Genomic DNA, 11,975 nt, shown 5'->3' on the forward strand with positions numbered 1-11,975 from the left:
CTAATTATTAATAATTGAGTATTATTTTCAAGTGACTATAGGTTTTATTTCTTCCTTTGAAATTGGCTTATTTATATTCTTTGATTCTTCATCAATAAGAGAATGGCTCTTGTTCTTATAAATTTGACTCAGTTTCTCACATATAACTTAGAAATGAGACCTTTATGAGAGAAGCTTCTTGTGAAGATCCACACCTCCTGCCCCCAATTTCTTGAATCTCTTTTAATTTTAGCTGCATTGGTTCTGTTTGTGCAAAAAGTTTTGTTCATTTTTTCCTCCTGTGATCTTCCTTATCTAGTTTGATTGTGAACTCTTCCCCTATTTATAGATATGAAAGCTAATTTCTTCAGTGCTCCTCTAATTTACTTATGATATAATTTCTAAATAATGCACTTATTGCAGTTTTTCTTAGTATACAGTGTGAAATGTTGGCCTATAACTAGTTTCCGCCAGATTTGTTTCCAGTTTTCCTAATTTTTTTTCTATTTTTCCTATTTTGATGAATAGTGAGTTCTTGTTCTAATACCTGGGATCTTTGTTTATCAAAAATTAGATTACTGTAATAATTTGCTTCTGTATTTTGTATACCTAATCTGTTCTACTGATCAACTTCTTTGTTTCTTACCTAGTACCAAACATAATTTAACAATTATGGCTTTGTAGTATAGTATAAGATTAGGTACAGCTAGGCCCCTTTCCCACTCATCAAAAAAAAATGATGATTTTAAATAATAAAAATATAATTATATATTTATTTTAAGTATAATTTAATTTTACTATATTAAACATTATATTAAATTATAGTATATATTCATATTTTATAAATAAAACTTTATAATAAAAAATATGATTCCCTTGATATTCCTCATCTTTGTTCCTCCAGATCAATTTTGTTATTATTAAGTTCTACAAAGTTGTCCTTTGATAGTCTGATTGGTATGGAAAATAATATATTACTTTTGGTCATATTGTAATTTTTATTACATTGGCTTGGCCTACCCATGATCAATGAATATTTCTGCAATTATTCAGATCTGCCTTTATTTGTGTAAAGAGTATTTTGTAATTATATTGATAAAGTTTCTATGTGTGTCTTGGCAGGTAAGATTACCAAGAATTTTATACTGTCTGTAGTTATTTTAAGAGGAATTTTTCTTTCTATATCTACCCTGGATTTTGTTGGTAATATGGATGATTGTGTGTGGCTTACTATTTATCTTGAAAATATGCTGAATTTTAAAATGGGTTCAATTAGTTTTTTTAGTTTACTGTCTGGGATTCTCTAAGTAAATGATCATATCAACTACAAAAAGGTATAATTTCTTTTTCTTGTCTTATTAATATAGTTATCATTTCAAGTACCATACTGAATGGTACTAATCTACCCTCCCTCATTCTTCTCTCTTTCCTTAACTTATTTCCTTCTTTTTTTTTTAAACCCTTACCTTCTGTTTTAGAATCAATACTGTACATTAGTTCTAAGGCAGAAGAGCACTAAGGACTAGGCAATGGGGGTTAAATGACTTGCCTAGGGTCACATAGCTAGGAAGTGTCTGAGGCCAGATATGAACCTTAGATCTCCAGTCTTTAGGCCTGACTCTCAATCCATTGGGCCACTTAGCTGCTCCAACTTCTTTCCTTCTTATTTCTCTGTTGGGTAAGATGTATTTCTGTTCCCAACTCTGTGTGTGTGTGTGTGTGTGTGTGTGTGTGTGTGTGTGTATTCTTCCTCATTTAGCTAGTTCAGATGGGGGTGAGGTTTGAGTCACCTGTCCTCACATTTCCCTTTCTACTGTATAAACTCCCCTCTTGTGTACTCTATCTTTGTAAGATCATTTTTCTCATTGCTCCTCCCCCGCCATTTCCCAGTGCATTCCTTTCCCTCACCTTTTCCATTCTTCTTTTGAGATCATGAAGACATAACAGAATCCATTCAAGCCTTCTGTCTAATTAAATTCTTTTTATGATCCTTGGCAATGAAAAAGTTTGGAGAGACTACCTGTATCACCTTCCCATGTAAGAAATGTAAATAGTCTAACTTGTTTAGTTTTTTATAACTTCTTGCTGTTTACAAACCTTTTATGTTTCTTTTGACTCCTATGTTTATAGAGCAAATTTTCTACTCAGCTCTGGTCATTTCATCAGGAATACTTGGAATTCTTTCATTAAAAATCTATTTTCTCCCCTGTAGAATTATACTCAGTCTTGCAAGGTAGATTATTCTTGGTTGTAAGCCCAGATCCTCTACCTTTTGGAATATTCTATTCCAAGCTCTCCCTTTCTTTAAAGTAATGATTGCTAAGTCTTAGGTAATCCTGACTGGCTCTTCAGTACTTGAATCCTTTCTGGATGCTTGCAGTATTTTTCCTTTGACCTAAGAGCTCTAGATTTTTACAATATTCCTGAGAGTTTTGCATTTTGGGGTTTCTTTTTTTTCCTACATTGTAGAATAGATTTTTATGTAAATGTCTTATTACACAGTAAAATCAAAGCATATACAGTGATCCCTCATTTTTCATGGGAGTTACATTCCAGAGACCTCTGTAGCCGTGTTACATTTAATTATTTATATATATTGTAAGGCTTTATAAACCCCTCCCACTCTCCTACAAACCTTTTCCACACTCTTATTAACATACAATCACTGAGACAATCAGCACCCAGGATATGGAACATAGCACTGTGGTTGGTCGCCTTTCATTCCATCAGCCAATAGTATGCCATGATAAGTGTAACTCCAAGATAGAGAATTAGATATATATTTTTAAAAAAACCCAAGATACAATGAAGCTGTGATAAGTGAACTGCAATATAGTGGTGGACAACTGTATTACAAAGTTACATGAGTATATAACAAAACTACTTTATTTACCTTATAGAATACTGTAGCATACCAGGCATGTTAGCATCTGGGAAGTATGGTTGATGTATTGATATTGTATCATATATATTCATTTACCAGACATGTGATCAGATCAGTTAATGATCATTGTATAGAAGTTACAGTCCAAAGGGCAAGAGAATTCCTGAGTGGCCACAGGAGCCTAGCTCACACCTTATCAGACCACATTCCTTTAGGAGGTGCATGTCAGGTTAATTTCCACCTCTTTGGTCTCATCATTGTCAATTCAACCAATGTTAAAACCTATGCCATGTTCCGTAGTCATTGATCACCTCCCAATCCACATTCCTAAAACCTCCAATAAATACTGGGGAACAAGCTCGAATCTCTCTCTTACTTTCCTGGATCTTCTGACTGCTCTGTCCTATCTTTTCTCGCGACGCTGTCGCCCCCATGCTTCCTATTAATCCTCTGGCACTCTTGTCCATAGGAGGCATTAAGGAGTTCTGACTCCCCACCTGTTTTCTTGTTCCTCATATTTCCCATTAATTACTTGTCCATGGGAAATATTAACGGAGATTGCGCCTCTCCCCATGTGTTTTAACTTTTTGCCTCTGAGTCTTTATTATTCACCTACTTCCTTCAGTCTCCTTTCTCCTTCTCAGGTTATTACCCACAGGTAAAATATATATAGGGATCACAATTCCTTATAAATACTAAAAGACTTATTTGGGGATATTTTTTCCATTATATTTATTTATTTTCGACATTTTGAATTTTCTTTCAGGAAGTGAGTGGATTCTTTCAATTTCTACATTGCCCTTTGGCTATAACTTGTCTGGAAAAAAAATTTTTTTATGATTTCTTGAAATATAGTACCTAAATTTTTTTTTGTTCATGGCATTTGGGTAGTCCAATAATTATTTTTAAAAATTAAAATATTACTTTCATTCCAAGGCAGAAGAGCAGTAAGGGCTAGGCAATTGGAATTAAGTGACTTGTCCCCAGCCACACACAGCTAGAAGTATCATATTTGAACCCTGGGTCTCCCATCTCCAGGCCTGCTTTTCTAACCACTAGGCCATCTAGCTGCCTCTAGTCTATTAAATTACCTCTCCTTAATATGTTTTCCAAGTCAGTTATTTTTCCTGGGAGATATGTCACATTTTCTTCTATTTTTTTCAAGCTCCTGATTTTCTTATTTCTTAATGTTTCATGGGGTCATTAGTTTTAATTTGGCCAATTCTAATTTTTGAGGATTTTTAAAATAAGGTTATGTTATTTCTGTTCAATTGTTTGTTTTTTCCTGTCATGTCTGACTCCTTGTGATTCCATTTGGAGTTTTCTTGCCAAAAATACTGGGGTGGTTTGCCATTTCCTTTTACAGCTCATTTGACAGATGAAGAAACTGAGGCAGAGTTAAATGACCTGCCCAAAGTCTCATAGCTAGTAAATGTCTGAGGCCAGATTCAAACTCAGGAAGATGAGTCTTCCTGACTTTGGGCCCAACACGATCTATCCACTGTGCCAACTACTTATTCCAAAAAAGGTTTTGTATCTTCTCCACTTCCTGTTCCAAGCTGTTAATTCTCTTTTCATATCTTTCTTCTCTAATTCTCATTTATTTCCCCATTTTATCTTCTATTGCTCTAATTTGATTTTAAAATTCTTAAATAAAAATTTTTAGCTTCTTTAAAAATTTGCTTTAATTCTTCTAAGAATTCTTGTTGGATCTGTGTCTGAGATATATGTTTGTGCCTTGGACTTTCCTATAATCATAATAGCTCTTTATGGTTGGGTTCTTGTTTTGATTGCTCAGTCTTCTCAACCCGCTTTTTTACTTTGGACTTGATGTTAGTGTTGGGATCTGTGCATGTGTGGAGGAGGTAGGATGTATGGCCTGAGCAGCTCTCCTCTTCCGTCCTTCCACTGCTTCACAGCTCAGTCTGGGTGCCTGCAGTATTTCAGTGTTCCCAAAGTGTGTGATCCAGGGAAAGTTCTGTTCTGTGCTCTCCTAGTCTGAGCTCTGCAAGTACTGGATCCAATTTCAGGCTAGTCTTTGGTTGTAAATTTCCATAGATTGCTGCTAGATTCAATTACTGTTAGCCGGCTGGGAGGTTTTGTAGGTTTAGAACAATTGAAGTTCTAGTTCCCCTTTGGTTTTGGGATTCCTGCCCAGGTTATTTTATTGTAGGCTTACAAGCTGAGCCAAAGGCTAGAATTGAATCCCTGCTCTGCTCCTGGAATTAGGGCCACAAAGGTTCATTTCCTCAACTTATTCTTTGTTCAGAATACAGCTAGGGTGACAGTGACTGCTCTTCACCCTGGATTGGTGACCTGGAACTAGGTAGTGGGTGACAGAGCTGCCAGATGGCACCCATTCCTATTCCCAGTGCTAGTCCAGGATCCCTTGAGATATTTTTCTACCCTGTTTCTTTCTATTCTGATGCCCCATCTTAGCCCTTCTTCAGCTCCTGGTTGCATCAAGCCTCTTGCTCCTTGGCCAGATCCTGTCCCAAGAGTATCCAAGACTTCTCAGTCAATCTGTAACCCTAAGCTGCCCTGGGCTGGAAAAATAATTTATCAGGACTTTTCCTCAGTTTTCCTGATCAGAATTCAGGCTGGAGTATTTTCTAAATCATTGTAGAGAAGGGATAGTAGAGAGCTAGGCTCAACTACTTCCTCTTACTCTGCAATTTTGACTGTCATTCTTAATTCTTTCAATAGATCCTCTTACAATAAACTTTCCACCCTGAACTTGAAGACAGAAAGACATGAGTTCAGATCCTGACTGAAGCACTAACTAGCTTATGTGATCCTAGGCAAACTGCCTAATCTTTCTGAGCCTCAGTTTCCTCATTTGTAAAATGGGCATAATAATAGGGTTTGGGAGGAGAATCAAATGAGAAAATGTGTGCTGAGCAGTTAGTTGTCCAGATTCAGAGTGCTATGTAAATGTCAGCTATTCCTATCATTTTCATTTAAATATGTTCTAATTGGTGAATGTCCCTTAAGGACACAGCCTGATCTACCACTGAATTCCAAGCTCTAGATGCAGTTAGGTGAGGGTTGAACCCAGTGTACCAGGAAAATCATACGTCCCTTCTTCTGGACACTATCCTTTTCTAAATGTAGTTGAGGACCACTTCAGTGGTCTCCTGTGCAACATAGCTTCCTCAAAGACACTAAATCCATTAAGTCACTTTATTCCACAAAATTCCTTAATTTAAACATTTAAATTAAATTCAAATCTTAAATCTTAAATTTCAGTTAAATTAAAATCCTCTAAGGCCTTTCCAAACCAACTTTTTAAAAAAAATTCAAAGATATTTTATTTCCCCAATTACATGTAATGATTATTTTCCACATATGTTGTCCAAAATTATAGATCTCCAGACCAACTTTTTCATTTTATAGAGGAAGAAAATTACTTGCCCAAAATATTTTTCACACTAACTATTTTCTCTGTTGCTGGCATCCTATATTTGCTGTTATCTTGCTAAACCTATCTTAAGGATTTTAGACTTGTTATCCTTATTAAACATAACATTGTTCAGATGAAAAAGAAAAGACCAAGAACATAGACTGGGATCATTTCCCATGAACCAACTTTCTGAGAGGGTTGGGCTGGTCGTCAAATTCTGGACTCACTTAATTATATTATCATCTGGTCTACATCTTGCCATCTAGCCCACTGTGATGTTGCAGGTCATCAAATGCCTTGGGGAATTCCAAACATGCCACTCTGGTTATATCTTCTTTTGCCCACCCTTCCTCTCCTAGGCCCAATATATCTCCCCATCCAGGGTCTCCTGTAGGGATAAAATTCAGTTCCACTCAGTATGAAGCTAGGGGCCAGGAGGACAAGCTCAGTTAGAGCCCAGATCGGGGGCACATAACACCCTTTTCAAATCTCAGCTCCATAACAGCCACCCAGGGCAGCTTCTCCCTAGAGTGGAAGTTGAGTGAAGGGGACAAAAATATTCAGACACAGATTCTTCTTTCCTCTACCAAATGAAAGGAAGAGGTGGTGGGTAACAGGAGGAGCTGTGATTGTCTCCATTTCCTTCCTGCCTAGTCACTAGTTGAATAACTGGGAAACACTATTGCCCTGGAAGGCTCAGTCGGCACCTTGGTTTTCTACGGCAATGACACCTTGGGGGCAGAGTTGTCCTGAGGCACTATACTGACTGTATTTCCTGTGTTAGGCTGTGGTCCATGCTTGCTGTAAACAAGAGATCTCAGTAGGTTACTGTGGATGCTGCCCTGGCATGGCCCACTGAGTGCTAATACCAACTCCTGTGCCAATTTCATTAGCAATAAGAGCACACCTAGGGCTTCCTCCTCTCGGGTCTACCAATAATGATGAAAACTTATAGTAGGCACTAGGAGCTAAGACTGAGAGAAAAGGATACCTTATTCTTGTTATAGCTTCTCATTTCCTCTATTCCTGGCCTCATGGTTTGCTCAGACCCATGTTCAGCTTCTAAAGCCCTCCACCTGACCCGATCTCTCTCCACTTACTAGTCCCTCCCATCCTGACTCATCTCCCCCTTAGTGGTAGACCTAATCTTCAGAGTTCCACTCCTAGGCTCCACATACCTCCCCATCTGGGTTCTCCTGGAGGAGCCGGAGAAACTCCTGTTGCTCAGGCCCATCCAGCTTCTTGATGAAGAAAAGCAGCTCCCACCATTCAGCCTGGCTCAGACATCCAGACTCTGTATTGCTTTGAGCCTCAGGTTTAAGGTATGGTAGAGCATATAACCTTGCAAGGGGTTTCCAGTCTAAAAAAGGAGTCACTGCAGGCAAAAGACATGAAAGTACTGACAAACTGTCCAGGAGAATGGGATACTGGACTCATTCAGGGCAGCTCAGGGCACGGAGTGTCTCTCTTTGGTTACACTTCCTCTACCCACACAAGCCCCCCACATACCACTGCCCAGAGAACCTGTGTGCTTGCTCCCCCATGCTCACCTACACCTGGGGCCAGGAGTCTGCTGGCCCCTGTCCCTTTCTCTAGGCCAATGACAACTTTGTCTTCAGTTACAGGACCCAGAATCTCCACCATGTGCCAGTGTACCCAGTATGTACGGCCAGTAGACTGCCATAGCACCTGGGTAGGAAGAGGGGAGGGAGAAAGGTCAGTCACCTGGGCGAGAGAGGGCAACCTCAGCTAGAAGGCCAGACCTGGGGCACATGATAATAAAGAGACAAATCATCATCATCATCATCGGTAACATTTACATAGTGCTTCCTCTGTGTCAGGCACTTATGTTAACTATTTCACAATGATTATTTCATTTAGTCCTCTCAACACCTCTGGGAGGTAGGGGCTATTATTGTTTCCATTTTCAGAAAAGGAAATGGAGGCAAAAGAGAGGTTAAATGACCTGCTCAGGTCACACAGCTAATAAGTATGTGAGGCCACATTTGATCTCAGGTCTTCCCAACTCCAGGCCTGGCATTCTAGGCCCCTTCCAAGTGAAGCCTCCATAACAGACAGACAGACAGACAGACAGACAGACACACACACACACACACACACACACACACACACACACACACACACCCACCACCCCGATCCGAGGCTGGGGCAGCTCTCCCTAGAGTGGAGGCTGGAGGAAGAGGACAAAAAAGTAGCCAAACACATCTTGCTCTCTCCTCTGCCAAATGAGAAGAGAAAGTAGGAACAGTCTATTTGGTTGTTTCTCTTCCCTTCCCATCCAGCAGGAATCTCCTGTCTGTCTGGCTTGTTAGTGATACAATCTTCTCCAAATGGCCATTCTCCTTCCTGGGGGTGGGGGGTGGTGGGGTGAGAGAATGGGACCCAGTGACTCTCAAACTTCCCCACCTTTCTCTCAGATCCCTCTTTCTTTTCTAGGGATGCTGTCCTGCCATGCCTACCCTCCGGGCCACCATTCCCAGCTCTCTCACACATACCTGTACAGGGGGCATTCCATTGTTGCTCTGCCGGAACTCTCCTTGGTCCCCAGCACTGATCTCCTCATAATCCTCCAGCATTCGAACACGCATCCCTGGCTGCAGTGTCTCCTGAACATAGTCAGCATAGCCACTCAGGCTGGAGAACTCGGACCTCGGTCTGAAGGCCCGGCTCGGCCTCCTGGGGGAAGTAGGGTTAAGCAGGGTTGGGAGGATGGGGGTTGGCATGGACGAGCGGGGCTGAAAGATGGACCGGGCAGGCCGTGGGGGAGATGCAGGCTGCCTCCCCGGGCCCCGGTCCCATCCCATGCCCCGAACCAATTCTGAAATCAGGTTGCCCATGGCCATGCTAAACTCCAGTTCCCGCTGTCCACGGCTCTTCTCCACACCGGAGGCCTTGTTAGGAGAGTACCGGTTTCCCCGCTCCCCAGCCCCAGACTCCAAGCTGCTACTTAGCTGGTCCAGGAGGGAGGTGACGCACAAGTAACGCTTCACTAAGGAGAAGAGCAGCTTTCCAGGGATCTGCACGACAAACAGCCCAGCCTCAGCTCGCTCGCTCGCTCGGCTCCCTCTCCTAACCGTACTGCCAACACGTGGGGATCCAAGTCCAGCCCTGAGCCCGGAACACAACTCCCTTAGCTTACCTGGGGCAGGTGGATCCCTTCAAAGGCCATGCAGTGCTCTTCCGAGGATGTGGTCTCTGCAAAGAGCTCCAGCAGAGTGGAGCGGCTATCGAAATCCATGTGCTGCTCGATGCCATCCTGCTGGCTCAGGGACAGGAGCACATGGGCCCTGCTCCCTAAAACACAAGCCCTGCTCAGCATCCCGCCCCAGCACACTCCCCCTACCACCTCCTGCCCAGCCCTCAACTCTTCCCTTTCTTCCACCTGCCAGCACAATCAGGGCCTTCTCCAGCAAAGGCCTGACAGGGCGCCCATGTGCTCTGACAAGGGACACTAGGTCTTTCACAATAACCATCTGCACTAACATCTGGCCAGTAAGTTCTAAACTCTATTAAAGAGTCAGACTGTCCCTTTCAGTTCCTGTCTCTCTTTCCTCAATGGGTGTGACGCGGAGCTCTAAATTCCCTGCAGCGGACTCCAGGCAGACATCTCTCCCCACCCCCTCTGTGATGAAACCAAAAGGCCCGGATGGACATCCTCTTTTGGCAAGTGGTCCCCGATGCCCGCTCTGGCTCTTGTTCCCACCTCCTCTCCTGCTTCCCCCTTCTTTCCCTGCCCCCTCTCACCAGCATCATGGGCCGCCAAGGCCTGCAGCATCTTGCCAGCACTTCTTCGAATCTGTGGCTCAGGGTTACCCAGCATGTGCATGAGCAGGTCCAAGGCTCCGGTCTCTCTGAAGACACCGGCAAGGGGCCCGATGCTGGCATAGGCACTCAGCACGTGGATGGTGTGCAGCACGGAGGCCGCAGGACTGGAACCCCCGCCACCGTCCAGCTGTCGGGCGGCTCGGCGCACCAGCTCCCGCACGTCTGTAGCCATCTCTCCCAGGGACGTTTCGTCCAGCCCCCCAGCATCCCGGGGAAAGGCGCCCACGCTCCCCGCTGGCTCGTGCTGGGGCCCTTTGGCCGGTGCTCGTTCACCAAGTAGCATGGGGCAGTTGGCGTAGACCTCAGGGGCTGAGAGCCACATGAGGATATGCTCTGCTTTGCCCTCCAGCGAGCTGCCACTGCCCACTCCACCCTCCTTCCCTCTCTGAAGGACAGTCCAACGGATCAAGTACTCTGGATGCCCATCATGCCCCTGTCTCTGCCGGAGCAGCTCCTCAGGATATGCCTGCAGTCGTGGGCCCAGAGGCACCAGCAAGTCTCTGCTCCTACGTTCCCCCACCATGCTGGACACCTAGAACAGAGGAAGAAAAGGAACAGAATGAGGACAAGTATTCATTGTGAAACAAGCATCTAGAGGGCCAGATTGTAGGGCAGAAATGACATAGAACAAAGGGAAGAGGAGCCCAGGCCCAGTGATCTGGACAGGGACACAAGCATTGGGCTGTGGGTGTGCTGCAGGGATGGGCCGAGGGTGTTCCGGGAGATTTCAGCTGCCAGACAGGATGAGGCTAGGAATGGGAGACTATGGAAGGTAAACCGAGGAATATAACTTGGGAGGATGGGGGAATAATAAGGAGCTACCTTTTGTTCAAGGTTTACAAGACAGGTAACGGCCGGGACCTGGGCAAGAGACGCTGGGGAAGGGTGGGAAATGACAGCAGGGAGGATGGGAACGGAAGAGGGCTGGCTCAGGAAGAGTCGGTCCAATGGAAGATGGACGATGTGTGCAGGCGTGCAGGGAAAAGCACCGGGGCCCAGGCTGGGAAGTGTGGAGAACAGGGTGTGGCCGAAGCAGAAGCCTGCGGGATTCAGTCCGGTTGCTGGGGCGGGGATATCGAGCTTGGGCAGGCGCTGCAGCGAGGCCCGCGGGCCAGGAGTGGAGGAAGCCGAGGTGGGGCGGGTGAGGATGGAACATTCAGCGGCGGCCGCCTAATGCGACTGCGCAGCGCCTCCCTGGTGCAGACTTTCCCTGGAAAGGAAGAAAGGGCGTGTACAGGGTAGGGGGAAGACGTGGAGCTAGGTCCAGTGGTCTGTCTGGGTAACTCCACTGGGGAAAGGGGTGGAGATCGAGTGACCACGCCTCGAGGTGTGCCAGGCTGGGAGGGCACACTTACTGCTCTGGGAGCAAGGGAAGGAGAAGCAACCCCCCCCCCCCCACTTCCCCCGGGGTACGGCCGCGCCCGGAGGGGAATGGTTCTTCCCAGCTCCCGTTCCCCTCCTGGCAGGGGCTCGAGTGCTACGGAAAGCCGCAAGGCTTTGGAGTGGAGGCGAAGGACTAGATGGGAGTTTCAGCGGGCCACCTGGGCGAACCCATCCTTCGGGCTCTCCTGCCCTTCCAGTCTCTGAGTCCGGTCTCAAACACCCCTCGGACTTTAATCCTCCTGTCCCCAACACCCCTGGCATAGACCTCCAGTCCCCAATACCTTTGCTATGGTCCTTCTATCCCCCAAACCATGGCCCATTCTCTCCCTCCCCCTCACCCCATCACTCCAGGCACACTCCCACATCTGTTCCCAATACCTCGGGTCCATCCCTCCTCCCATCCGTGTCCACCCTTAGTATGTTCCTTCTTTTGTCCCCAGTATTATCTCTGGCATCTCTACTGTCACTGGCATGTTGTCC

The 11,975-nt window shown here is 44.7% G+C and overlaps 1 protein-coding gene across 1 annotated transcript in view; it reads right to left on the minus strand.

The window, feature by feature from the left end:
- The window catches only part of CUL7 (cullin 7), a 29,862-nt gene extending 18,545 nt beyond the window's left edge, over window positions 1-11,317 (minus strand). The window contains exons 1-6 of the mRNA XM_056818254.1: window positions 10,935-11,317; window positions 10,032-10,644; window positions 9,427-9,581; window positions 8,783-9,304; window positions 7,817-7,955; window positions 7,445-7,641 (exon numbers count right to left, since the gene is read on the minus strand). Of these exons, the coding sequence (XP_056674232.1) occupies window positions 7,445-7,641; window positions 7,817-7,955; window positions 8,783-9,304; window positions 9,427-9,581; window positions 10,032-10,635 (1,617 nt within the window). The 5' untranslated portion in view covers window positions 10,636-10,644; window positions 10,935-11,317. The remainder of the gene's footprint in view (window positions 1-7,444; window positions 7,642-7,816; window positions 7,956-8,782; window positions 9,305-9,426; window positions 9,582-10,031; window positions 10,645-10,934) is intronic.
- Window positions 11,318-11,975: the final 658 nt, after the last annotated feature.

Source organism: Monodelphis domestica, chromosome 2, assembly GCF_027887165.1.
Source record: "Monodelphis domestica isolate mMonDom1 chromosome 2, mMonDom1.pri, whole genome shotgun sequence".
Lineage (NCBI taxonomy): Eukaryota > Metazoa > Chordata > Mammalia > Didelphimorphia > Didelphidae > Monodelphis > Monodelphis domestica.